Consider the following 27,947-nt stretch of genomic DNA (forward strand, 5'->3'; position numbering starts at 1 on the left):
AAAATCTTAAATAAACATAACTAAACTTAAGCCACTAAAGAATTCCCACAAGACATAATGACATTAAAGTGAAATAATAAACAGTAAAGTCCCTACAATATATTTAAAAATGACATTAAAGTGAAATAAAGAAATTAAATGACAATAAGGGGAACTTTAAATAAAAATAACTTGAACTTAACAATAAAAATAACCCACACAAATAAAGTAACTCAACTCAAAAATAACTCAAGCAAAAATAATTCCCATTACTAGCTTCAATAAAAATGATTAACTCAACTAGGTTTAACTAAAATAATCCCAAATGAATGCTAAAAAAAAAAAAAAACCAAACTCCAATGCTGGATTAAAATAAAAAAAAAACTTCAAACTTAGTATTTAAATGACATTAAAATAAACTAAATAGTAAAGTAACAAGAGGACGAGAGAGAGAGAGAGAGAGAGAGAGAGTAATGGAGAAGAAGATGGCTGGCCGTGAGGAGAGGGAGCTCGGGTCTCCTTGCTGTCCAGCGGCGCTGGTTCCCCAGGCTAGAAGGAAACCCCCACGCAACCCTCCTGCTGACTTTTCCCAAACCTTCTTCTCTTCTTTCAAGCCCTAGCATGTCTACTTTACAATTGTTTCATTAAATGCCCAGCCCCTTTTTTTCCTCAGCCTAATTCCTGTACTGCCCTCTTTCATTCCAGCGCCTACTGCCAGCAAACACACACACACGGCTTCCTTCTTAATTTGCATGGCCGGGTCACATCAAGACCCGGCCCCCACTCATTTTTTTTTTGTTTTGCTTCCACTTTTGCTCCAGCCCTATAAACGGCTAGCCACTTATTTGCAACCCAGCCGGCCTCCCTTCTTTTCTTTGCTTCAAATTGATTCTCAACTCACACACACACGGCCCAGCAAGGCCATTCCAACACATGCACGCCCAATTTCTTTCATGTCAAGCCCATACACTCGCACTGCCTTGTCCACGTCAAGCCCAAGGAAATTTTGCATGCTACAACTTCTTTTATCTTTCCTTTTCATTCTTTTTTAATCACCTCCGGTCCTCTCCAATTCAGCTCAATTCGGCCCAATGCATGAGCAATTTCCACACGTCACGGCTAGTTTACGTCTTCACGAACACAGGTTGTACACGCAGCGTCTCCTTGTCACGCGCATGGCTCACGTACTCGGTTTCTCTAACGTACGACTTGCGTGAATTTTTAATGTCCCAAAAATTGTCCTACAATAATAGGACACGAATGGCCGTAAATTTATAACAAAAATAGGCTATTTATCTCAAGATTATCAAATGAGTTTGACGTTAAAATATTAGACATAATTAGGCATTTAATTAAAATTATAATCATCAATGCATGAATTTAAATGCCTAATTACGCATCTTTGACGCGTAATCAGTATTTATCAATTGTCATCGTTCTTTAGTGAGTTCATTTCACTATTTTTTTCGTAACTAGTAGCGCTTGAAAACTTTTCTAGGCTTTGCTAATTTTATACTGTCTTGGGTAGATTGGAAGAAATTTTGGGCCTGATTTTTTGCTGAAGCTGTATCTTGCTGGGGCCATTGGTGGCTCTGTATTCTATTTGGCGTACCATGCATACATGACAGCATCATCCAAGGTAAAATGATATTCCATTAATGATTTTGAGTTCTACTATGCCATAATAGGGACGTTAATCTTCTGAATGATTTGCCTTATCATTCGATGCATGACAGATGCACAAAATGAGAAATCGAACCTCTGGGTTAACTAAGTTTTTGTCAAGGACAACAATGTCATATGTGATTGAGTATGAATCTGTGAATTTTATTTCTCTTATGATAAAATTGGCACCTATTTTGTTCAATAGTTTAACACAGTCCTGTTGAAGAAATTAGGGAAAATGCATGTGATACGCTTATTAGTGTAGAACACTCAATCTCAACTGCTCAGGCTTGCCGAGAGAGACAGTTTATTTTTGTTTTGCTTGTATTCTTTCACTGCCCCTCACAGGTGGCCCTTCTTTGAGTTTGCCAAATGCAGTGGAGCCTCTGGTAACCAAAGCTCTGATGCCATGTAAAACAGCTGGTTATTCTAAAAGCTCGAGCTTGTAGGGAAGGGTGGTTTTTATATCTGTTAATTATTATAATTAGATTTTGAACACCAATGGTCAAACAAATTTACATGTCACAAATTCATTTGCCATTTTTTCAATCGTGAAGTTTTGAGTGTGTCCTTGTGTTTTGCTATCTACAGGGTAATCATATGGCATTCATGGCTTCAAGGACCACAGGACTGGTATGCCTTAGGAAACCCTATATTCATTGAGCCGCATGTTCCCTCTCTCTTTATCTTCTCTTTGTTGTCATTTAATTTTAATTAAGTCGTACAAGTAAATGAATGCAGATATATAGGTCCCAAATTCTGATCTGCCGTGTGTCTCTGAAAAACAGAAGATTCCATGAGAATGATATTTACTGATATTTATACTAATATATGAGACAGATAATTCTTAGATGTTAATGAATCATGAAAAATGACACATTGTTATTGCTGTTCCAAAGGGCACTATTTTGTTTTAAGTGGCATTTGGGGCGTCTCATTTGTTATCTTGTATGGTGTGAATCACCATGTCTGTCAATAAGAAGTAAAATTTTGAAAGGCAAAGACATAAGGTGTGCTTTAACCCTTATGGGCAAGGCATATTGAAAATTTTACTTTTTAGATTAAAATATGTTAAAAAATTACATATGTTTTTTTAAATGAAGAAAAACATAAGAAAAATACAATTAACATTTCTTTAAAAATGCAAATTTAAGTTGTACTCACTGGTCATCCCAAGCATACTGACTTAAATTTACTGTGTAAATCATTCCAATAGATAACTAGACATTACAAAGTTCAAACCATCTTAATGATCTAACGTGCAACTCTCAATATTTTGGAAAGGTCTAGGATCATGAGTTTTAGAGATGGATTCTGGTTAGAGTATTTTTTCATATAAACATTTGATTAAACATTTCTATGTCACACACCTAGAATTCATAACCCTCAGCCAAAAAGAAAAAAAGACAAACAAATGAAATGGCTTGCTTTTTGTTCAAATGTGTAAGTTATACTGTATAATGTGCTTATGATTCTAGAGTTTGGTATTTTAGACAGCTCCTCAAGGTGTTTTGAGCATGCCTTGCTGATTGGGGATTGGGGCCTACCTATGAAAAAAACAATCATATTCTACTCAAATATTTTAAAATTAGGAATTTTGCTTTAATTTGTGAAATATGGATATTTTAAAAAAAACAATTATTTAATTTAGGTGTTTTTGTTTTTTTTACTTAAGGGTTTCTTCGTTCCCATCATTACAGTAGTCCCTCATGACTGTCCAGTCCCCTTTTCCATCCCATATCATTTTGTCCATCATTGCAGAGTCCCCGGAATCCAATCCCAAAGGCCACAGCCATAGTTCAGTCCAACAAAGAAAAGAAAAAACTCATTGTTGCTGCAAAGAGGATAACAGTAGATGCAGCTGTAGTTCAATCCAACCAAGAAAAGAAAGAACTCATTGTTGCTGCGAAGAGGATAACAGTAGATGCATGCAAGCAGGAAAAGAAAATTGCTCATTTTTCTTGCCATGCAGGCAGCCAGAGTAGTAGAAGTACAGAAAAAGACCGAAGGAGAAAAAAAATCGTTGCTGCCAGTTCTTAAATAAAGAGAAAAATAGATTAATGAAACAGGGAAAAAAAAAAAGCAGCTTTCCTTTGAAGCTTTATCACTGGGGAAGAGAGTAAATTAAAGGTCATAAGATCCCCCACTAGAATTTTCTTGTTGCCACTCTCCCAGCACTCCCAAAAGCCCTTTCCACTGTTGCAGGCTTGCTGCGCTTCCAACGTAGCAGCCCCTCTATCATTGCACCTTTCGGTCATAGGTTGCCAAAAGCCCTTGGCCCTTATTTTTTATTTTTATCCTTCTATTGACAGATGTGATCCTTATGTTTGCAAATTCTCAATCTTTTTATTTTCTTCATAACTAGACATGATTTCCTAATGCCCATTTAAACCCAGACCATCCAACCCAACTACACATAGCCAGTGGCACATACCAAGTCATTTTTGACCAATGAGAAGTGAATTTGATTGCTCTTGAGATATTGACACCTAGAAATTTAACATTTTCTGCAAGATTACTGAAAAGTGGCAAAATGTTGTTCGTGCCAGCATCAGTTCCAGATTTGCTGCAATATTTTGCAGCGTTTCTGTGAGAAATTTGTGGATTTTTGAGAAATTGAAGAAGGGATGACATAAGAGTCAGAAACACATCTGTAGGCACTTGTTAAGTTTACAATGCTACATGGACCTCGTCGCCTTGATATGTGCTACTCCTTTGAGAAATATTTTTAGGATTCTTATTCAATTGGTAAGCTTGGAATTTGTACTAGGTTTATATTTTTAAGTGTTGGAGCATTAATTCCACTTATATTAGATTGGTTCCAGGCAGAACGTGGTAATTAGTGATAGATGGATTATAGATGCTGGTTTGATAGCCAAGAGGTTGTTGAAGATGCCATTAGAAGGAAGAAAAGGGATTTGGTTTTGAATTGGATTTTGATAAAGCCTATGGCCATTTGTTTTTTGGTTTCCTGGATAGAATGATGGACAGAAAAGGTTTGGAGCTACCTGGAGGAATGGATTAGGGGGTGCCTCTTGTCTATGGCCTTGTCTGTGCTGGTGAATGGGGAGGCTAAACCTGGTTTAGAGCCTCTAGGAATCTAAGGCAGGGATATCCTCTTTCCCTTTTCCTTTTCACTATCGTGGCTGATGCTTTGAGCAGAATAATTGAGTGAGGTTTTGATAGGGGTTTGGTGGAAGGGTTTAAGGTGGGCCATGAGAACTTTTCCTTCGCAATTTGCAGGCGACACTGTCCTTTTCTTTCAGAGGATATGGGTAGGTTTTCCAATCTGTTAGCCATTCTCCAACTGTTTGAATAAGTATCTAGTCTTAGGACTAACTTCTCTAAGAGTGGCATCGTGGGTATTGAGATCAACCCATGTCCTTTTGCTTGGCTAGTTGGTTGTGGTCTTCTGAGTTGATCTATCACCCATTTAGGTCTTCCCTTAGGTGGTAACTCTACTGTGGATTCCTTTTGGGACTTGGTTTTTGAGAGAGTTTCTAGGAGGTTGGATGGATGGAAAGGTGGTGTTTTTTTCACTCATGGGGTCCGCATCACTCTTATTCATGCTTGCCTGTCTTCTATTCCCCTGTATTACGTTTCTTGTTTCAAAATTCCTGTGAGAGTGTCTAATAGGCTAGAGAAACTGATGAGGAATTTCCTGTGATCAGGAATATGTTAGCACAATAGAGACCTTCTTCTTAGTTGAGCAACTGTGAGTAGGTCCAAAAGGGAGGGGGGTTTGGGTCTTGGTAACTTGGGCTTTACTACAAGGAACTCTCTTTGGCATAAGGTGATCTTAGTAAATATGGACTACTTTGTAACTGGTGGGGCACTAAAATTGTGATTAATATTACCTAGTTGAATGTTTGGAAGATTCATTATTCGTTTATCCCTTACGTTTGGCTTAGTGTCTCCTTTCGTTTATCTTCTCTTAATGACTCTCCTATCTTTGCTTTAGTCCAGTTGCAAGATAATGGGAATTCTTGGGATTTTCATTTTGTGAGGAACCTCAATGAGAGAGATCTGCGAGCTTGCCCTTTTGATCAATGTGCTTTATTCTTTCCAGTTTTAGTCAGGGAGTGACAAAAGTGTTTGGGGTTTGGATTCTTCTAGTTTTTTTTTTCCTTGTAGTTCTTTATTTTCTCATTGGACTCAGGCCCCTAATGTTCCTTTTGCCCCTTCCTCCAATTGGAAAGCTGATGTGCGTGTCCTTTGCTTCAAGAGTGCAGTGACTTGGTCTCACTTATTCTTACAGTGTCACTTCGCTTGGTCCCTTTGGAATAAGTTGTTTGGAATTTGTGGACAAAAAATTGGGTACGCCCTTTCTCCTTGGAGGCGTTTTTCTCTTCGACGTTTAAGAGGTTTGGTAAAGGGCTGGAAGAAGGGCTTTGTAGCAGAGTTTGATTGTGGCTACCTTTTGGTGTATCTGGTTAGAGGGAAACACCAGAAATTTTGGAACTTGGACACCCCTCGTAACTTGCTGTGGATTGGAGTGGTTTCTTGCATTGCTGTGAGTATCAGCAAATGGCTTCTTTCGTCATCTTCAGCTTGCAGATTTACAGCAGGACAGGGTCAATTTGCTTGAGTAGAGCTGTTTTTGTAACCTTTATCTTCTGGAATTTTTAATTTTACTTGTCTTCTTTTGTTCTGAGCAGATGTCTCCATATTTTGTCTTTTTGCTTTTTTTTGTAGAAATTTTATCCTCTCTAATGAATCTCTTTATTTATTCTGGAAAAAAAATTGTGTAATATAAGAAGGAAATCGTTATGTTGCTTGCATCAAATTTTAATTTTGTTTTCTTCGTTTTAATTATTGCAAACCATCCTGATTATTTATTCCAAGAAGAAAAAAATTGGATAGGAGTGAGTTAGTTATTGTTCTGACATGAAAAGGGGGAAGGGTAGACCAAAAATAACTTGGAATGAGATATTGAGGAAAGATTTTTATAGCCCTTAATCTAATGGAGGAAACACTCTCAATTGGGTGAATTGGCAAAAAAGGATTCATGTAGCTTACTCCACCTAGTGGGACTAAAGGCTTCTTCTTGTTGTTGTAAGAAAAAAAATTGGGTCATTGAGACCATTAGGCTGTCAAGTAGTTGGTGATACTCAACTAGTGACTGAATCTAGTTTACCTTTGGTTTTAAAGGCTTTGCAGATCCTGAAGTTTTCTTAGATTGGCTAGTCGACATAGAGTGCAATTCGGATTGATAAAGATATTTTGATTGATAATTCATCCACCTTGGTAAATCAAGACTTACTAGTTTGGCAAAAGACAGAAAGGTGCATAGGGTATTTAGGAGAACAGCTTGTTACCACTTGGCCTGAAATGACATACATTTCGAAAGAGCCATTTGCCCCTCCTTATTGGAGACAATTAATAGACCAACTGTATGTGTCTTTTAAGGTGTAAGAATGCATTGCTAAATTTAAAGATATTGTGTTTAGATGTGATATAGATGAGTACAAAAATTTTCACTGCATTCGAAAAAGGGTTAATGCAAGAAATTAAGAGTCAAATTCCTTTTAGAAAAACACACACACACACAAGCTTTGTCACATTAGCTTTGAAGGTTGAGAGGTTTGTTTGGTTATCTATCACAAGGACACGAGTCGTGAGTCTTCTTATCATGATGAGGCGGTGGACTTGTTCTTGGTGACCCTGGACGCAATTGATGTTTCTTCTAATCCAAAGATATGCCCACCTTTTGATGACTTCAATTTGCCACAAGAATTTAGAGGATTGGTTGGTCTATGTTGACCCTTCCCTATCCTTTCTTGGTCTGCTGTCCTCTTTCATCAGCCTCAAACACCAATTAAACCCCTACTGCTCACTCAAGCATTAGGTCTAAGCTACAAGTGTCAAAACCTTCTTAACCACCACTCTGCTAGCTTGTCTTCTGCAGGTGCTACATCATTCATGTCATGGTAGGAACAATGCATGCTTTCCTTTGAGCCTGGACGATTTGTAGTGTAGCAAGTGCCTTATTTTATTTTTTTATTTCTTTCCTCCATTTTTGCATGGAATGCCTTGGGAAATACCTTTTTGAAACTCTATTTGTTGCCCAGAGGAAGGGCAACGAAAGTTTAGAATGGTTCTACACTCCCAGTTATGTGTTTTTTCCATCTTCTGTTCTTCATGAAAAGGCATTATTTGATGTTGAAATTCATTGTCTTGTAATACTGTGCGTATCATTTAGGGTGCAAGCGGGGCTGTGAATGCTGTCATGTTACTCAATATATTCCTCTTCCCAAAATCTACCCTCTATTTGGAATTTATTATACCAGTTCCTGCCTTCCTACTGGTGAGTTTGTTTTTTGAGGTCATGTAGAAAAATGCAACAGTGATTGTTTGAGCTAAAAACACCTTTAGTTTGGAATATCCTTATGAAATGCTTCTGGTTGTCATTTCAGGGAGTCTTTTTAATTGGAAAAGACATGTTGAGGATAATGGAGGTATGCTGAGTATTTTCTATCATCTTTACTTCTTATCTCAATTCAATCTTCTTTAACCAATATAATCTTAAATATGTTATCATCAATTTTATGTTGACTTGAGACTTGTTGGAGGGGAGAATTTAAATCAAAACTGGGGGAAGGGGGAAGAAAAGGGAGAGCTAGATGATGGGTCGTGAATTTAAACCTTCTGGTAAGGGGCATTTATCCATGCCCCATGCCTCTCCCTCAGGCAGAAAACAATGAATTTTTTTGTAAAAAAAAAATTAAAATTTACTATCATTCTTAAACAATGTTAATAAGTTGAACTAAAGGAATCTTTTCAAGTGCACAAATATACTAATAGGAATAAGGTTGTATGTGCTTGATAAAAAATAATGGCCAGTACACCCACTTCGCATTATGTCTACGTGCTACCTCTATTTAAAGTCATGGTAGCAAATGACAAGTGTTAACAGTAGCAAGGAGCAGTTTGTGAACAATGACAATGATCAATACTCATGAACAGTTAATGTACACATGGAGGATTGAAGCATGCTCCAATACAATGTTTTGAAGCTGAAAATCAAAGAGAGAATAATAGTGGAGAAAGATGAGTGATCACGCCCAAACCTAGGAGAATCCATGTCAATCCTCTTCAAAAGATACTTTTAGATTACCACTTTAACACTCCCCCGCGCATGCAGCCCGACAGCACGTGGAGAGAGAAAACACACAATAAATAACACCCATGATAGGGAACACAATAATTTTTTTAAACACCACACAATAAATGCAGCCAACAAGACTAGAATCCAGGTCCTCCTGGTAACCAACTCTAATACCATGTTAGATTACCACTTTACTCAAAAGATTAAACTATTAGGTTGTGGACCAACAATGTATATCAAGTTTTAACATATACAAAGGACTTAAATACCTCCATGCACACCACCTAATTACTAAGGCCTTTTCTAACGTATAAAGTTAATATTTCTTGTGATTCAGCCACCCAATTGACATGGAAGGGTGTCAAACAAGACTGCTTTCATTGAAAAAAGTGCTTCCATCTGAATGTTTTGGTTGTTGCTCTCTGTGATTTTTTTTTTCTTTTGTTGAAGGGAGATAGTCATATATCAGGATCAGCTCACCTAGGTGGTGCTGCCGTTGCAGCCATAGCATGGGCACAGATTAGGAGGGGACGTTTCTAAGCCCAACAAAGGATCTATATAATGTTCATTCCAGCATCCAATTATTGTTAGATAGTGTCTTCCTTGTCTTTCTTTCTTTCTTGGATCGAACCTCAATTCAAACTGGCAAGACTCGAGAGGTTCTCCCAATGGCTTAATTGTTGGGTAAAATACTAAAATCCCTATTCTCATTATATTGTAGGATGTGCTGGTGATGTAGATTTCCAGATATCTGTTTGCTTCTTACTGGCATGGTGCTTTTGCTTCTATTCTAAACCTTCTTTTTCTTTTCCTACTTCCTTCTCCGTTCTTTTTTTTTTTTTTTTCTCAAAATTAGGAGCAACCAACTATTGATGTATGACTATAGAGTCAACAACATGATAGATTGATTTGTGTCAGTTTGATCATGGAATCAAACAACTCAGTCTGATCATGTTATGCTCCAAATATATGTTCCCTTCTGGTGCTTTCTAAGCAAAACAAACTGCAGTGAAGTCATGAAATTGTCAGCAGCTAAAATACTTCCATAGCCAATGGAGTTTTCTGCATTGCTTTTTATCTTCTGCAAAGCATGTTGTAATATTAAGTCATGTGGATGGTGGACGTCATGGCAATCTCACCCATACTACAGATCCATGGCATCAAAGAGCCAAGTACAGCATCTGGACATTGGAAGAGAAGTGTGTTGAGTTTGGTACGGAAGAATGAAATAAAATCAGACAATGGAATTGAATCTATTAATTGGTATTGTATATATATTTTATTTAATTTTTAATTTGTATCTTTTTCATCCCCTTGGACCAGCTGAGATGTAAGAGAACTTCATAGAAAGCAATTCCTTTAATCTTTCATAAAAATTAGAGCAAAAGACATTGACCTTATGAGGTTTCAAAAATTTTAGGAACCTTTTCTAAAGTTTCAAGAATTTAGAGAAATATTCTCTTGTATTTTATGAAAAAAACAAGTGTGTGCGCATGCGCATATGGGCACATGCATTTGCTAAGAATATAGATTTTTGAATACAAATTTTTTAATATTTTTTTGGAAGAATTAAACCCCAACATTTTTATGATGCAAAAAGTGTGAATGTTGGGCAATGTGTCAAAAGACTTCATTCCCATGCATTTACCTCTAATTTCCAGAATAATGTGATTTAAAATTCTAGCAGCAGTTGATTCACCTTCAAAAATTGAAAGTGGCTTTCCAACAGTAATAGATGGAATAAGTGTAAGCAAGCCTACTTAATGTTGGAAATATAATAGAAGGAAAAGTATTTTACTAATTAAATAAATAAAAATAAAAATATTTATCAAAAGCTAAAGTGTGAATGGACCACTGTCCTTAATGTCATTTTTGCATCTACGGAGAATGTCTATTGGTGTAAATAGTTACTATGTGTTGCGAGATTGCCATAGGTGTACGAGATATAGTGTCATTTATTTACACAATAAAATACAAATTTCAAGAAAATATAGAAAGATAAAGTTATTTTGAAGAAGAAAAAACGTATCTTCAAATAAGTTAGATTACAACTTATATAGATAAAATTAAATATAACTTCTAGCTTAAATATGAAATTGTTAAAATGGTTAGTATTATAAAAATGTTAAAACTATTATATTAATTAAAATAAAATTGACGGTCGTTGTTTAATATTTATTAGAAATGGGTATTTTATTTTAATTTAAAACATAGAACATTAATGTAGTGACTCGTGTTGGGCCCCACATTGGAATGTTTTTTTTTTTAATGTTTGTTAGCTTCACAAGGTAGCATGTCTGCCATGCCTTGTCTTCTATTTTCATGCGAGTGAGCCTCTCCAAAAAAAATTTATTCGCAGCAGCTATGAGCCCCTCCTCCACTATATATATTCCATTCCACACACAACAAGCAATCGGCTTGCCCTAAGTTTTCTCCATTTTTGGATTTTCACTCGCACAGAACCTCAACTTGCAACAGCACCTCATCGGCGCCCGTCATCTTCTCCAGTGCAACAACTTGCTGCTGCCTTCATCTTCGTGTGATTCCAATTGTATATCATTAATAGCATATTGGGATATTTTGATCGTACTCTGGTTGGTTCTTTTGGAAGCTTTGTTCAAAATATTGGTGAAATTTTTCCATCTTGTTATATTTGTTTCTGCACTCTTGTGTATTTGTAAGGTTCGTGCCTTTTGTATCCAATTGTATATTATTAATAGCATATTGGGATATTCTGATTGTACTCTGGTTAGTTCTTTTGGGAGCTTTGTTCATAATATTGGTGAAATCTTTCCATCTTGTTATATTTGTTTCTATACTCTTGTGTATTTGTAAGGTTCGTGCCTTTTGTATCCACTTTGTACAACTTTTTGGTGATAGTGGATTTGGACCATCGTGCCCGTGGACGTACTTCAACATTTAAGGGAATCACGTTAAATTTTGTGTGTTTCATTTTATTTGTTATTTGCATTACTCCATTGATTTACTTGTAGGAATTGTTCGCGCATATATAATTTTTCCCAACAAGTGGTATCAGAACCGTGTTATTTGTACGCATTAGATTTGTATAAATCATGAATGGTAATGTTGGTCATATGATTAGCTTCAATGGAAGCAATTGGAGAACTTGGAAAACAAAAATGTAAGATCTTTTATTTTGTAAAGATTTGGATGGACCTATTAAGGGTGATAGTCGAAAGCCTAAAGACACGAGTGATGATGAGTGGAATAGGCTTAATAGAAAAGTCGTTGGTGTCATCCGGCAATGGATTGATGATAGTGTTTTTCATTTTGTTTCTACCGAAATTTCGGCACATGAATTGTGGAAAAAATTAGAGGGTCTTTATGATAGAAAGTTAGCTACAAATAAAGCTTTTCTTTTCTAAAAATTGGTAAACTTGAAATATAGAGATAGCGGTTTTATTACCGAGCATTTGAATGAGATGAAAAATATTATCAATCAACTTGCTACTATGAAAATAGTTTTTGATGATGAGTTGCAGGTCCTAATGTTATTTAGTTCTTTGCCGGAAAGTTGTCAGACTTTGATTATGACAGTTAGTAATTTGGCTCCCGATGGAATTGTTACTATGAACCAAGTAACTAGTAGTTTGTTGAATGAAGAAATTAGAAGAAAATCAATTGGCTCTTCTCATTCAAAGGTACTTGTGACAGAAAATCAGGGGAGAGGCAAAAGTAAAAGTGGATATTCTCATCATAATGATAAATCAAGAGGCCGATCCAACTCAATTTCGAAAAAGGATATTAAGTGTCACTATTGTCATAAGAAAGGACATTTGAAGCGAGAGTGTAAAAAACTGAAATTCAAGGAGCAAAATAAAGAGAAAAATTTTGAGAAAAAACATGAAGACACAACTTCAATTGCATCTGATGTTGATCTTATGGTTGTTTGTGATGAAAGTTGTATTAATTTGACAAGTCAAGAGACTCATTGAGTTATTGATTCCGGTGCGTCATTCCATGTCACTTCTCAAGGAGATTTCTTCACTTCCTATTCCAAAGGAAATTATGGGGTTATTTGGATGGGAAATGAAGGTTTTTCAAAAATTGTTGTCATGGGAAATGTTTGTTTGGAAACAAATCTTGGATGCAAGTTGGCGCTCAAAGATGTGAGACATGTACTCGACATTCGATTAAATTTGATATCTACCGGAAAGCTTGATGATGAAGGGTTTGACAACGATTTTCGTGATGGAAAATGAAAGCTCACAAAGGGTAATTTGGTGGTGGCTAAAAGCAAGAAGACCAGTACACTATACATGATCCAAGGTAAAATTGATAATGGTGTTGTAAATGCAATTGAGAGTCCTTTTTCCATCGATTTGTGGCATAAGTGGCTTGGAAACATGAGTGAAAAGGGAATGCAGTTTTTGTTGAAAAAGAAGCTTCTACCCTGAATGAAAGGTACTTCTCTTAAAGCTTGTATTCATTGTTTGGCCGGTAAGCAACATAGAGCTCTTTTTCGTACAAAGTTTGTTACTAAAAAATCTAATGTTCTAGATTTGATACATTCCGATGTATATGGTCCTTTGAAAGTTAAATCTCATGGTGGTGCACTTTATTTTGTTACTTTTTATTGATGATTGTTCAAGAAAAGTTTGGAGTTACACTTTGAAAACTAAAGATCAAATTTTAGATGTATTTAAGCATTTTCAGGTTAAAGTTGAAAGGGAGACTGAAAAGAAGGTGAAATGTGTTAACTCAGATAATGGTGGAGAGTACATTGGCCCATTTGATGTATATTGTTATAGTCAAGGCATTAGGCATCAAAAGACCATCAATAAAACTCCTCAACAAAATGGAGTTGCAAAAAGGATGAACAGCACCATACTGGAGAGAATGAGATGTATGCTCTCTCAAGCGAAGTTGCCAAAATCATTTTGGGGTGAAGTAATGAGGACGACAGTGGACTTGATTAATTTGTTTCCTTCAACTCATTTACTTGGTGAAGTTCCCAAAAAAAGTTGGAAAGGTGAGGATGTCACTTATGATCACTTGAAAGTGTTTGGTTGTTGTGCATTTGTTCACATTCCAAAAGATGAAATATCCAAACTTGATGACAAGAAAATGCAATGTATTTTTCTTGGTTATGGGCATGATGAATTTGGATACAGATTGTGGGATCCGGTTGACAATAAAATTGTTAGAAGTTGGGATGTTGTATTTTTTGAAGATCAAACAATTGAAAATTTTGGCATGGTTGAACAACTACAATCTAATGGGAATGATTTTGTTGACTTAAAGTCACCTTCTCCACCTTTGGCACATGATGAAAATATGGAAGATGTTCTTCCACCTCTTAAAGATGTTGTAAATGATGAAATTCCTAGTGATGTTGAAGATGAAAATGAGGGAGAGCAACAAGTTCAAGAGCAAGCTCCATTAAGAGGGTCTTCAAGAGAGTCAAGACCTTCAACTAAATATCCATCAAGTGACTATGTTACCCTAACAAATCAAGGGGAGCCCGAAAGCTATCAAGAAGCCATGAACTATGAAAATAAAGCTAAATGGATGGAGGTTATGCAAGTTGAAACGAAGTTTATAGTTGACAATCACACTTATGATTTGGTTAAACTTCCTCCTGGAAAGAAAGTTTTGAAAAACAAATGGGTGTTTAGGTTGAAAAATGATGGAAAGAATCTTCAGTACAAGGCTAAGCTTGTGGTAAAAGACTTTGGTAAAAAAAAAGGAATTGACTTTGATGAAATATTCTCACCGGTTGTAAAAATGTCATCTATTCGGGTTGTTCTTGGCATTACAACAAATTTGAATTTAGAAGTTGAACAACTAGATGTGAAAACCGATTTCTTTCATGGTGACTTGGAAAATGAAATTTACATGGAACAACCAGAAGGCTTCAAACAAAAAGGGAAAGAGAATTTAGCGTGCATATTAAAGAAAACTTTGTATAGATTGAAGCAAGTACCACGGAGATGGTACAAGAGATTTGATTCTTTCATGATTGATCATGGTTATTCAAAAACCTCTTCGAATGATTGTGTGTCTGTGAAAAAAATTTTAGATGGTACTTATATTATTCTCTTACTCTATGTTGATGATATGCTCATTGTAGAACACAACTTCTCCAAGATTGACAAGTTGAAGTTGAGCACGTCTTTTACTATGAAAGACTTGGGACCAGCAAAGCAAATTCTTGGTATGAGAATTGTTCATGATCGTGAATAAGGGCAAATTTGGTTGCCTCAAGAAAGCTACATTGGAAAAGTGCTCAAGAGGTTCAATATGGATAAAACAAAACCTGTTGGTTGCCCACTTGCCAGTCACTTCAAGCTTAGTATAAAACAAAGTCCTATAAGTGAGAAAGACAAGGAAGAGATGAAGAAAATTCCTTACGCTTCGGTTGTTGGTTCCTTAATGTATGCAATGGTTTGCACAAGACCGGGTTTAGGTCACGTCGTTGGAGTTATTAGTCGATTTCTCTCTAATCCAGGAAAGGAGCATTAGTTAGCGGTAAAATGGATTCTCCGATACCTTAGAGGTACTTCAAAGGTGTGTTTGTGCTTTGGAAACGGTAAATCTATGCTCCATGGATTCACTGAAGCCGACATGGCCAGTGATGTTGATTCTAGAAAATTCACTTTAGGTTATTTGATGACTTTTGCAGGGGGAGTTGTGGCATGACAATCTAAATTACAGAAATGTGTTGCTCTATGTATTACGTAAGCCAAGTTTATTGTCATTATGGAAACTTGCAAAGAATTGCTTTGGTTGAAGAGATTCTTGAAAGAGTTGGCAATGGAACAAGAAAGGTATGTTCTTTATTATGATAGCTGAAGTGCAATTCATTGGATTAAAAATTCTATCTTGCATTCAAAGTCAAAACATATTGATGTTAGATATCATTGGATTTGGGATGTGTTGAATAAGAAATTATAACAGCTTGACAAAATTCACACCGGTGATAATGGTTCGGATATGATGACAAAAGTATTGTCTAGAGACAAGCATGTGAAGTGTAGAGTTTTGGCTGGATTGGTGGAGTTGTCCCCATAAGTCGGGAGGGGGAGATTTGTTGGGTTTCCCTCCTTGTGGGGCCCAACAATTGGAAAGTGTTTTTTTTTTTTTTAATGTTTGTTGGCTTCTCAAGGAAGCATGTTCGCCATGCCTTGTCTTCTATTTTCATGCGGGTGAGCCTCTCCAGAAAAAATTTATGTGCAGCAACTATGAGCCCCTCCACTTTATATATTCCACACTCAGTAAGACATGACATCAACTAGCTATCCATCCTAGGTGTTATTTCAATATTGTATAGTTATATAAGATGATTTTCATGTTAATAATTTAGTACGTTATTATGTTATGAGGAAACATGTTTTATTCAGATATGATATCAACATATTTTTACCAGATATGATCTATGTACTGATATTATGTATAACACGAAAACACTCATGTTGTTACACACTGATATTAGTTTATTTTTCTTATTGAGAGGCGTCTCAGTCCAGCTATATAAACATTTTAGAAAATCTAGATAGAGGAGCAGATAGAGCTCCGCGACAGTAGAGTCCGACTGAGCTACCCTGTCAGAATGGTGGGTTGTAGAGCTAGGGTTGGATTTATTTTTGGGAAGTGACCATGGGCTACTTTTTGACTTTTGTGGATGATTATATATATTTAACAGTTTTAGTAGGATTCTGGTATTGTGATTGGTTGTATGGTATGTTGTAAATTACGTTTCCTGCTGTTTAGGTATTAGAGTTGTATTTTGGGTATATCCCTAGTACCCATGGGTCCAGGTTGATTATGTTATTCAGTTGAACAAGATTATTATATTTAGTTTTATTTTTTTAAAAAAAATGGGTAAATTAGGCAGGTGGTTACAGTTTGGTATTAGAGCTTAGGTTGTTAGGTTCTGTAAACTCTAGAGTGCAGCGGAAACAATACCAAGTATAGGAAGAGAATTTGAAATTTTGTTTTGCAGTTTAGAGGCAGAACTTCTTTGGTGGTTTCTGTGTTTTTCCTAGGGTGACGATTTTAAGAAAGTCATAGTAAACTATTGTCGGGTTGTGTTTTTAAAGTGTGGGACTGAATCTTGAAATAAGATAAGGATGTCAAGATAGGGGATTTTGGTTAGATGAGTAAATTATAAGGATAGGGTCCATAAGTCATGTTTATTGTCTTTTCATGATAGACCCTAGAGGAGGTAGTGCTTATACGAGCGGCAATGATGGTGTAGGACCCTCGAGTGCAGGCGGGGCTGATTCTGATGCGGTATTACGTAATATGGCTCAGCAAGTTATGATTGAGATCGCTAGGAGCTCCAGAGAGTAGGGAGGCTCGTCTGCAGACCATGGGTGCACAATAGAAAAATTTACCAGATGAATCCTCCGGCATTTTCAGCAGGAGTTAATCCTACAGCTGCCTAAAATTGGATGCAGGAGATCGAGAAGGTTTTGGAAGTATTGCAGTGCATGAAGGAGTAAAGGGTCCTCTTCGCCACCTATAAACTAACAAGGGAGGCTGAGAGGTGGTGGACTACGATGAAACTTCTGGAGCAGTAGAGGACGACGCCGATAGTTATGACATGGGACTTATTTAAAGAATTATTCTTTAACAAATATTTTTCAGGCACTGTCAAAGAAGCTAAAGTGAAAGAGTTCCTGAATTTGAAGCAGGGACAGCTGACGGTCCAGCAGTACTCGATGAGGTTTATCAAGTTGTCCCGCTTCGCTCCGTTTATCATACCCAATGTAGCAAAGAAAGCAAGACAGTTTGAAAGGGATTTGAGGCGTGAGATCTATAGGCAAGTTATGGTGTTGAAAATACAGGACTTTACTGAGTTAGTTGATAGAGTAGCTTTGGCTGAGGCCGGTAAGCGATTGGGTGCAGAGGAGCAGGGACAGAAGAAGAAGTCCACACCTTCAGGCTTTTAGCAGGGCTTTGGTCGAGGTTAGTGGAGGAGAGGAAATTATGGCAAAGGTCAGAGATAGGAGACTGGGGGTCGTGAGGTTCAGGGTGCTCAGACCTACCCTGTATGTTAGATATGTGGAAAGAGGCATCTGGGGGAGTGTCGAACAAGGAGAGATGTATATTATCGATGTGGAGGATCGGAGCATCTGGAACGAGATTGTCCTACACCTATTGGAATTGCTCTTGTTCTCAAGCAGTTTAGGGGAGGTTACCAGGCGCCTCATGGAGGTCAGCAGAGGAATGCAGCCCCAACGAGGGTTTATGCTCTAACGCCAAAAGATGCTGAGATAATCGTAGACATCGTAACAAGTACCCTTACTGTTTTGTCATGTCATGCTATTATTTTATTTGATTCGAGTGCTACTTATTCTTTTGTGTTTACAAATTTCATTAAAATTTTTAGAGGCAAGACCCAGCTATTAGATGTAGAAATGCTAGTAGCTTCATCGACTAATTCCGTGGTAAAGTGTCGTAGGGTGCTCAGAGGCTATCCAGTAGCAATTCAGGGAAGAGTACTACCTACTGATTTAATTGTACTGGACATGCATGGGTTTGATGTAATACTAGGTATGGAATGGCTGGTAGCTAACTATGCTAACATTGATTGTCATTTGAAAGAGGTGATCTTCAAACCACCAGGCAAGTAAGAATTTAGGTTTGTGGGGTCGCATGTGTGTTCCCCGCCTCGATTAGTGTCAGCTATGTAAGTGAGAAGGCTACTCCTGGATGGTTGTCAGGGGTTTATGGCTTTTGTAAAGGAGGTGTCAGGAAATGAGTTGAAACTTAGCAATACACTAGTGGTTTAGGAGTTTCCAGATGTTTTCTCAGAAGAATTGTCAGGATTGCCTCCTGACCGTGAGGTAAATTTCCCTATCGATCTATTTCCCGGGACGACGTCGATCTCTAAAGTTCCTTACCGGCTAGCTTCATCAAAATGAGGGAATTAAAGGATCAATTGCAAAATCTATTGAATAAAGGATTTATTCGGCCTAGTGTATCATTGTGGAGAGCTCCAATGTTATTTGTAAATAAGAAGGACGAATCTATGAGGATGTGTATAGATTATAGGAAAATTAATAAGGTGACAATCAATAATAGGTATCCTCTACCCCGTATAGAAGACCTATTTGACCATCTTCAGGGTACGTGGGTCTATTCTAAGATTGATCTTAGATCAGGCTACCGCCAGGTAAAAGTAAAAGCAGAAGACGTCTTAAAGATAGCCTTCAAGACCAGATATGGACATTATGAATTCCTCATTTTGCCTTTTGGTCTGACGAATGCTCCTGATGTATTCATGGATTTGATGAATAAAATTTTCCATCAGTATTTAGATCGGTTTTTTGTGGTTTTCATTAATGATATACTGGTCTATTTGAAGAATTTTGAGGAGCATGAGGCACACTTACAACTGGTATTTCAAACGCTTAAGAAAAAGAGATTGTACGCTGTAAATGTGAAATTTGGTTGGAGGAAGTGGCATTTCTGGGGCATGTTATATCAGAGGATGTAATTTCTGTGGATCCCAGCAAGATTGAAGTAGTAATGAATTGGGTCAAGTCGAAGAATGTTTAGGAAATCAAGAGTTTCTTGGGGCCGGCAGGTTATGTAGCGACCCTCAATAAAATATAACATAATAAATAAAGATGGTCAACCTGAACCCGTAGGTAGCGGGGACACCTGTCAATCACATCGAAAACCTAAGCAGCAGTAAAATAAAATCTCAATCATCCAACCATGAAACATAATACCAGAGTTATTTACATTCCCAAAATACTGTATTTATTTACAATCTCTTAAAATATCAAAATAACTTTAGGATCAAATACAAAATACTCCTGATCCTGGTACAAAATCTTACCCTCCTAACAGGGTAATATCACAGACTCCACGGCGGCTACGACCCACCAGTCATTCAGGGTCTCTTGAAAAATATGTTAATGTTGGGGTTGAGACACTTCTCAGTAAGGGAAAATAAACTAAATACATCTGTGTGGCAACATGAATATTTAATACAACTATACATATACAGTACATTTCATATTTTCGTAAACGTTCATCATATCATACTAAATAATAGCATACTTTCATATCTTCTAATAAATCATATTGTATATGAAACAACTATTATACAGATAATACTAAAAACATACACAGGATGAATAGCTAGTTAATGTCATGTATCACCCCCCATGACGGGTTGTGCAGCCCGAAGGCGGAACCCGACAATGGCTGGCCGACCACTGCCGAATCAAATATGTCTGTAAGTACGATGAGCCCGCCACACCCTGGTCCGAACTGACAGGTGGACGTCCACACTCTACTAAAAGCCACATCAACTATCCATCTCCCATCCCCTCACGGGATGGTTAGCACTAATCTGACGTAGATATCTGATCTACATATAGCTACGATACTGAGCTCTTGAACTAAACTAAATTAACATTCGGGTTCTGATAACATATAGTACATGATAATATAATATTTTTCATAATTACGGCCTCTTGCCGAACATATCATAATTACGGCCTCGCGTCGATAACTTAAATACGGCCTCGTGCCGATAACATAAAATACGACCTTACGCCAGAATCATTTCAGGTATATACATACCGAAAATAAATCATCTATCATATATTCTTCAAAATCATCACAACATAACTCATCTTTTCATAATACCTGAAAACATGCTTTGCTTGTAAAATCTTTCATACCATCATACATTTAATGTAAAATAATATTCATGCCACACATGTGCTGTTTAAATTCATACTTCATATTCTGAAATCATGATTTTCTGGCATCTCATACATACATATACATTTTAACATCATAACAGTATTTTCCCAATCAAACATTTCATTCGTAATAAACAAATATAACATATGCTTTTCTGAAAATAGATTTACTCATAATTAATAATAATTTGCATGAAAAATAACTACTTTAGTTTATTCCCTTACCTGACTACTGAGAAAGCCCCCAAAATATCCTAGGCTAACCCCCGTATGACTTCCTGATCAATACCCTGAAACTCAAAACTCCCAGTATTAAACATCAGTATTTTCATGCGTACATCATTTCCTATAACTACCATAAAGTCTAATTTGGCTTAAAAAGCCTTACCTCAACTTAGGGATGATTTCCAACTTCGTTTTCCCAATGATCTGCTCCGGCAAACTCGTACAAAACTTCATCAGGAGCGTCGTGGTGACTTCGGATTGTCAATCCGGCGTATATCTGGCCCAAAAATGATGTGAGAGAGAGAGAGAGAGAGAGAGAGGGCGAAGATTGCTTAAGAATGAAGATAAAAATCAGATTTTTACATATATATAGAACTGGATTTGTCGACGAGCCACGTCATTCGTCGACGAATCCTTCATTAATTTCGTCGACGAAATTCAGTCCTCATCGACGAAATTCAGTCGGCTCAAAAACGCTTGTCGGTATTTCTTCATTGACGAAATTCAGTCCTCGTCGAGAAATTTTCTTAAGCCCTCGTCGACGAATCTCCTGTATTCGTTGACGAAGCCCTGATGCTTCCTTTTTGGTTTTTCCTTCCAAAATGCAATGTCGTCGACGAAGCTGACTTCCTTTTTCTGTTACCGTTTCCAATTCCCCTCCTCTTATTACTTAAATCTCATTATTATTCGGGTTGTCACAGGTTATTACTGTCGGTTTGTTAAGGGATTCTCAGCATTATCATGTCCTCTGATGCGTTTGACTAGAAAGAATGTCAAGTTTGAATGGGATGACAGTTATGAGAAAAGCTTTTAGGAACTGAAACAGAGGCTTGTCACTACATCGGTGTTGATCATCCCGTCAAGGGGTGATGGTTATGTAATTTATAGTGACGCATCTTTGAAAGGGTTCGGCTGTGCATTGATGCAGCATGATAGGGTTGTAGCTTAAGCCTCCTAACAGTTGAAAGTGTATGAAAAGAACCATCCTACCCACGACCTGGAATTGGCTGCAGTGGTACACACGTTAAAGATTTTGAAGCATTACTTGTATGGTGAGAAATGCGAGATATTCTTTGATCACAAAAGTTTGAAGTACTTTTTCACTCAAAAGAAGCTGAACATAAGGCAGAAGAGGTGGTTGGAACTTATTAAAGATTATTACTGCACTATCGGTTATCACCCAGGAAAAGAAAACGTGGTAACTGATGCTATGGGCAGGAAATCAGTGGGACTAACACTGGCAGCTATGGAGGTTCAACATTTGATCCAGATGGATCTTGAGAGACTCAGTGTAGAATTGGTAGAAAGAGATCTTCAGACATTTATTACCAACCTGGTAGTGCAGCCTACTCTACAGGAAAGTTTAAGACCGCTCAAAGGGATGACACAGAATTAGTGGAGCTGATAGCTAAGGTGCAGGACAGACAGGAAGAGGAATTCAGTATTTTTGATGATGGGGCCTTGAGGTTCCATTCCAGGTTGTGTGTGCCTGTAGATATAAACATTAGGAGGACAATCTTGGAGGAGGCTCATAGGTCCTTGTACACGGTTCATCTTGACAGTACGAAAATGTGTAGGGATCTACGAGAGTCTTACTGGTGGAGCAGCATGAAGAGGGAAATTGTCGAGTTTGTGCAGCAATGTTTGACATGTCAGAAGGTAAAGACTGAGCACTAGAGGCCAGCGGGCCAGTTGCAGCCTCTTTACATCCCAAAATGGAAGTGGGATCATGTATCCATGGATTTCGTAACTGGTTTACCGCTGACACCGCGTGGTCAGAATGCTATTTAGGTGGTCATTGATAGATTGACGAAGACCGCTCACTTCATTCCTATTAAAGTCAACTACTCCATGGATAGATTGACGGAATTATATACCCAAGAGGTAGTACGATCACATGGTGTGCCAGTGTCTATAGTATTAGACCGATACTCACATTTCACGTCACAATTTTGGAGGAGCTTGAAGGAGGCTTTGGGGTCTCAATTATCTTTTAGCACAGCGTTTCATCCTCAGACGTATGGCCAGACTAAGAGGGTGATTCAGACATTAGAGGGTATGCTGCGGGCGTACGTGCTGGATTTTGGGGGTAGTTGGACCCAGTTTATGCCGCTGGTAGAGTTTGCATACAATAACAACTATCAAGGCAGCATTGGCATGACACCTTATAAGGCGCTCTATGGTAGGAGATGTCGTTCTCCTTTATATTGGGATGAGTTAGGTGAGTGGCGAGTGGTGGGGCCAGAGCTAGTGCAGCAAGCATATGATAAAGTCGAACTTAGTAAAGAAAGAATCAGTCTAGCTCAGAGTCGATAGAAAAGTTACGTCGATACTCACCGTCGGAAGTTGGAATTTGAAGTAGGAGACCATGTGTTTTTGAAGATAGCTCCCCTGAAAGGGTTTATGAGATTTGGGAGGAAGGGTAAGTTGAGTCCTAGGTTTATTGTCCCTTTTGAGATTCTTGAAAGAGTAGGGTCAGTTGCCTATCAGCTGGCTTTACCCCTAGCTTTATTTAGAATTCACGACGTATTTCATATTTCTATGTTAAGGAAATACGTCTCAGATTCCTCCATATCATCAGTTATGCCAAGTTAGAACTTAGTGATACCTTGGCTTATGAGGAAACTCTAGTGCAGATTCTAGAAGGGAAGGAACAGGAATTGCGCAGTAAAAGGATTCTATTAGTAAAAGTCCCGTGGAGGAATCACGCAGTGGAAGAAGCTCTTTGGGAGCTTGAGGAAGAGATACGGCAAAAATACTCGCATCTGTTTAGTGGGGAATAGCAAAAATCGGGAAAAGATACAAGTAGATATGTAATGTTTCTTTTATGCAGGTTAGTCAATATATGTAATAATTTTTAGTTGGTAGGTATTATTTTGGTTTTGGGAGAATTTTATTTTAAGTATTTGTAATCTTCAAGAACCCTGAATGTAACTACGGTATTCCTCCGCCATAAGTGAGGGTAAGTAATAAAATAAGTAGTCCATTTTCTTTAAGGGATGGTGTTTAATACAAATAGTAAATTTCAAGGATGAAATTTTTATAAGGAAGGGAGACTGTAGAGACCCGAAGAATTTTAGTATTTAAATAATACAAGATGGGAGGAAAAGGAAATTCAAAAAAGGAGATATTGTAGGATTCATCGACAAACCCTTTGGTTTCATCGACGAACTCACTATTAAATTCGTCGCACATCACATGTCTCATCGACGAGAAATTAGCGAGAAGGCTATTGCAGAGTTTGAAATTTGTCAATGATAAATAAGTGTTCGTCGACAAACTCTATACTTGACTTCGTCAACGAAGTGACGTGTCTCGTCGACGAAGGCAAGTGTATAAATAGTTCAAACTTGGATTTCCAGCGTGAAATCTTGCATGCAACCCTCCTCTCTCTCTCTTTCTCTACATTTCGTCCTCCACCCCTTCTCTCTAGATTTTTGGGCCAATTCTTCGCCGGTTCGACGATTCGAAGTTGCCACGCTACTCTTGGGAAGATTCTCTCCATATCTGTTGGAGTAGATCGTTGGTTAAGCTAACTTGGGAACCATTCCAAAAATTTGTGTAAGTTGATTATTTTAATATTTATTAAGGTATTTGGTATTTCTGGGCTGAGGAAAGGTATTAGATGAGTTCATGCTGAAGTTTTGTTGAGGAAATGTTAATTTCAGGGTGTTGTGCTGAGATTACTGTAGGTGTAGGATTGGATGTTTTTTGGGCTTCTCAGTAAGTCAGGTAAGAGAATAAATTAAGTCAGAATTTTTCATGAAATTATTTATTATTTTATAGTATTAAATTTCAGGAAAATACGTATATTATATAATTATGTTTGGAAAATATTGTTATGAATAAGGATATAATTTAAATGTGTTTTATCAGAAAATATGATTTTGGGAACAGATTTTACATTCAGTAGGTTACCCATTTCTGTGTGGCATAAGTTTAAATTTCCATATAATTATGAATGTTAGAATAATATGTTTTTTCTAGATCAAGAATGATATGATAGTTTTCAGAGCAATTATAAAACAATACAGGAACTATGATTTCATGATTATAATATTAAACAGTACAGAGAAATTATGTTCAGTATATTATGATATGCCGGCACAGATGCTATGATTCATGTTATATTATGTCGGTGTTGATACGGTGATTCATGTTATGTTATGCCGGCATAGATGTCATGATTCATGTTAGCGCAGATGCCATAATCATGTATGATAAGAAAGAATTCATAAAATATTATCATGTCAGATATTATTATGAAATACAAAACAGTTATGTTCAGTATATGAAACTTATTATATGATATCAGAACCAGGATGACATGGTTTAGTTCAACTTCATGAGCACGGTACCATAATTATATGTTTAGAATTATGATAGTGCTACCACACGACCAGTAGTGTGGGAGATAGTAGTCGATGTGGCTTTAGTATAGAGTGGAGTTATTCCCGTCGTAGTCTGGGAACTGGTGAGATAGGCCCATCGTACTTACAGACTTATGTTTGATCTAGTATGGTCGACTAGCCATTGCTAGGTCTCGCCTTCAGGTTGCACAACCTAGTCATGTGGGGATGAGACATGACATCAGCTAGCTATCCATCTTGGTGTTATTTCAGTATCATACAGTTATATAAGATTGTTTGCCTAATTGAGCTTTTCAATCTTGTTTTGATGATAACAAAATGAAGGATATTTTAACATGCGTTGTTGAGTGGTTTTAATTCAAGTCTAAGTAAAAAAACACTCACGATTAATCATGGAAGTAAGTTGGAGATCAAAGTCAATCAAATGAAAGTTTCTCATAACATTGAAGAAATAAAATATGCATGAAGAGTTTAAAGGCCAAGCAGACCTTGAAGTAAAGACTAAACCTTAAGAGGCTGCAAGACTTAGTGATTAAGAAGATCATGCTTAGAAAGATATTTGTAAGTACTTCAAGTCATCACTATTTAGATATGTGAAGCTCTTTAAGATATAAGAACTTAGAGACCAGCACTTAAAAAAAAAAAAAAACTTTTGAACATGTTTTTAAAAAGTCATAATTAAGTTTTTTAAGTAAACTAGATTTTTAAAAAATTAAAAATAGAAAATATTTGAAAAGAGATAACTGCCCAACCGACTAACTAGTGACCCAACCGAGTGAGTCAGCCAATTGACTTTGTGGAGAATTTTTGAATTTCAAACTTGCGGGAAATTTTTCAAAAATTAATTCTATAATTTAATATTTTTTGAAAAGTTACCTAAATGGAAGATTTTCAAAATTAATTCTATAATTTAATATTTTTTAAAAAGTTACCTAAATGGAAGATTTTCAAAATTAATTCTATAATTTAATATTTTTTGAAAAGTTACCTAAATGGAAAATTTTCAAAATTAATTCTATAATTTAATATTTTTTGAAAAGTTAGCTAAATGCTTCATGTTAAAAGAGGAAACTTTTCCTTAAAAAGGTTTATAAATACCTTCCTTACTAAATGACGAATACATTCAAGCAATACATGATTTCTATGTTAAAACTCTCCTAAAGCTCATTCTTGATCACACCTTTGCTGGGGGAAAACTCTACGAAATTGCTGGATTAAAGGGGTTTTGATTTTGAGTTGCATCTAAAATTCTTATATCAATAAGAAAGAAACTTTGGTGACTTCTAAACCTTGAGTTTCACATTTTTTATTTAGTTTTGGTTTTGAAGTACGATTTGAGATTTCACTTGTACAACTTGCTCAGTGTTTGAGAGTGTTTTTGTACACAAATATTTATTTCCTTTCTACTTGATCTTTGACGGTTCAAGGTATAGTTGGATCATTGGACCAAACATAGATTGTTGCTTGAAAAGATTTCTCTTCTTGAAAAAGAGGTTGGTTATTGCAAAGGTTTTTGTTCCACTCGGAAGGAACAAGGTATAGTGAAATCCTTAGGTGGTTGACCTAAGGCGAGGACGTAGGCTGGGGTAAGCCGAACCTCGTAAAAATAGCGGTGTCATTCTCTTTCTCTTACTCTCTTTAAATTTCAGCAAAAATATAAATTGCGTGGATGTTGTAATTCTTTCAATTATAAAAACAACGCTTATTGGAAATTAAATAAACCAAAACCTAATTTGTTCTTGGGCTTGCGAAAATCGAAAGGGAGTACGTTGATTGGTTAACAACCCAAAACCTATTAGTTAAAGGTTTATTTAAATTCTAATTTTGAAAAAGGGGTTCGATATTATTTTAATTTTCAGTTCAAAGGCCAACTACAGGACTTGCACATTCATAAACAGGGTTGCTGAATATTGCAAAGCTAATATTAATTACTTGTATAGTGTTTTGTTTGGCTTGAATAGTTATTCAATTGGTTGTGTATGTTATGGGTGCGGATTGAATAGTTGAAGTAAGTGTTTGTGTGGATTGCCTAATCAATAAGAATATAAAAAATCTTTAAAGGATTGTAAAAAAAAGTCAAGAACTTATAAAAAGATTCTCAGGAATTTTAATTAACCCAATTCACCCCCCCCCTCTTAAGACTACACCTTAGGTTTCAAAGATGATTTTCATGTTAGTACTTTAGTACGTTCTATTATTTTATAAGGAAACATGTTTTATTTAGATATGATATCAACATATTTTTACCAAATATGATGTATGTACTGATATTATGTATAACACGAAAATACTTATGTTGTCACACACTGATATTAATTTATTTCTCTTACTGAGAGGTGTCTCACTCCAATTATATAAACATTTTAGGAAATCCAGATAGAGGAGCAGATAGAGCTCTGCGATAGTAGAGTCCGATTGAGCTACCCTGTCAGAAGGGTGAGTTGTAAAGCTAGAGTTGTATTTATTTTTGGGAAGTGACCATGGGCTACTTTTGGACTTTTGTGGATGATTGTTTATATATATAACAGTTTTAGTAGGACTCTAGTATTGTGATTGGTTGTATGGTATGTTGTAAATTATGTTTCCTACTGCTTAGGTATTAGAGTTGTATTTTGGGTATGTCCTTGGTACCCATGGGTTCAGGTTGATTATGATATTCAGTTGAACATGATTATTATATTAAATTTTATTTTTTAAAAAAGGTAGATTAGGCAGGTCATTATAGGTTTTATGGTAAACTTGTAATTATGGATGGTTGATACTCCAGTATCTGTATTCGCTGTGGTATGTATATATATATATATGAAATGACTTCCACTGCTAGGGTTGTGCATATGAGTATGATTGTATACCTGCTACCCAAGGTGAGGACGTAGGCCGGGTTTGGCCGAACCTTGTAAAAATCTG

General features: G+C 36.7%; 1 protein-coding gene across 5 annotated transcripts in view; it reads left to right on the forward strand.

The window, feature by feature from the left end:
- Positions 1-27,727, forward strand: part of LOC131146550 (RHOMBOID-like protein 12, mitochondrial) — a 44,705-nt gene extending 16,978 nt beyond the window's left edge. The window contains exons 4-9 of one of the 5 annotated variants that reach the window (XR_009134396.1): positions 1,508-1,618; positions 2,236-2,277; positions 7,847-7,951; positions 8,061-8,102; positions 9,203-9,436; positions 9,609-10,128. Coding sequence is in view for 4 of the 5 variants with exons in the window: in XM_058096200.1 (XP_057952183.1) it covers positions 1,508-1,618; positions 2,236-2,277; positions 7,847-7,951; positions 8,061-8,102; positions 9,903-10,046 (444 nt within the window). In the remaining variant the exon portion in view is untranslated. Of the gene's footprint in view, positions 1-1,507; positions 1,619-2,235; positions 2,278-7,846; positions 7,952-8,060; positions 8,103-9,202; positions 10,129-27,407 lie in introns of those variants that run through there. The other 4 variants (XM_058096201.1, XM_058096202.1, XM_058096200.1 and 1 more) reach the window with 4 other exon arrangements.
- The last annotated feature ends 220 nt before the right edge of the window (positions 27,728-27,947 follow it).

Source organism: Malania oleifera, chromosome 13 (assembly GCF_029873635.1).
Source record: "Malania oleifera isolate guangnan ecotype guangnan chromosome 13, ASM2987363v1, whole genome shotgun sequence".
NCBI lineage: Eukaryota > Viridiplantae > Streptophyta > Magnoliopsida > Santalales > Ximeniaceae > Malania > Malania oleifera.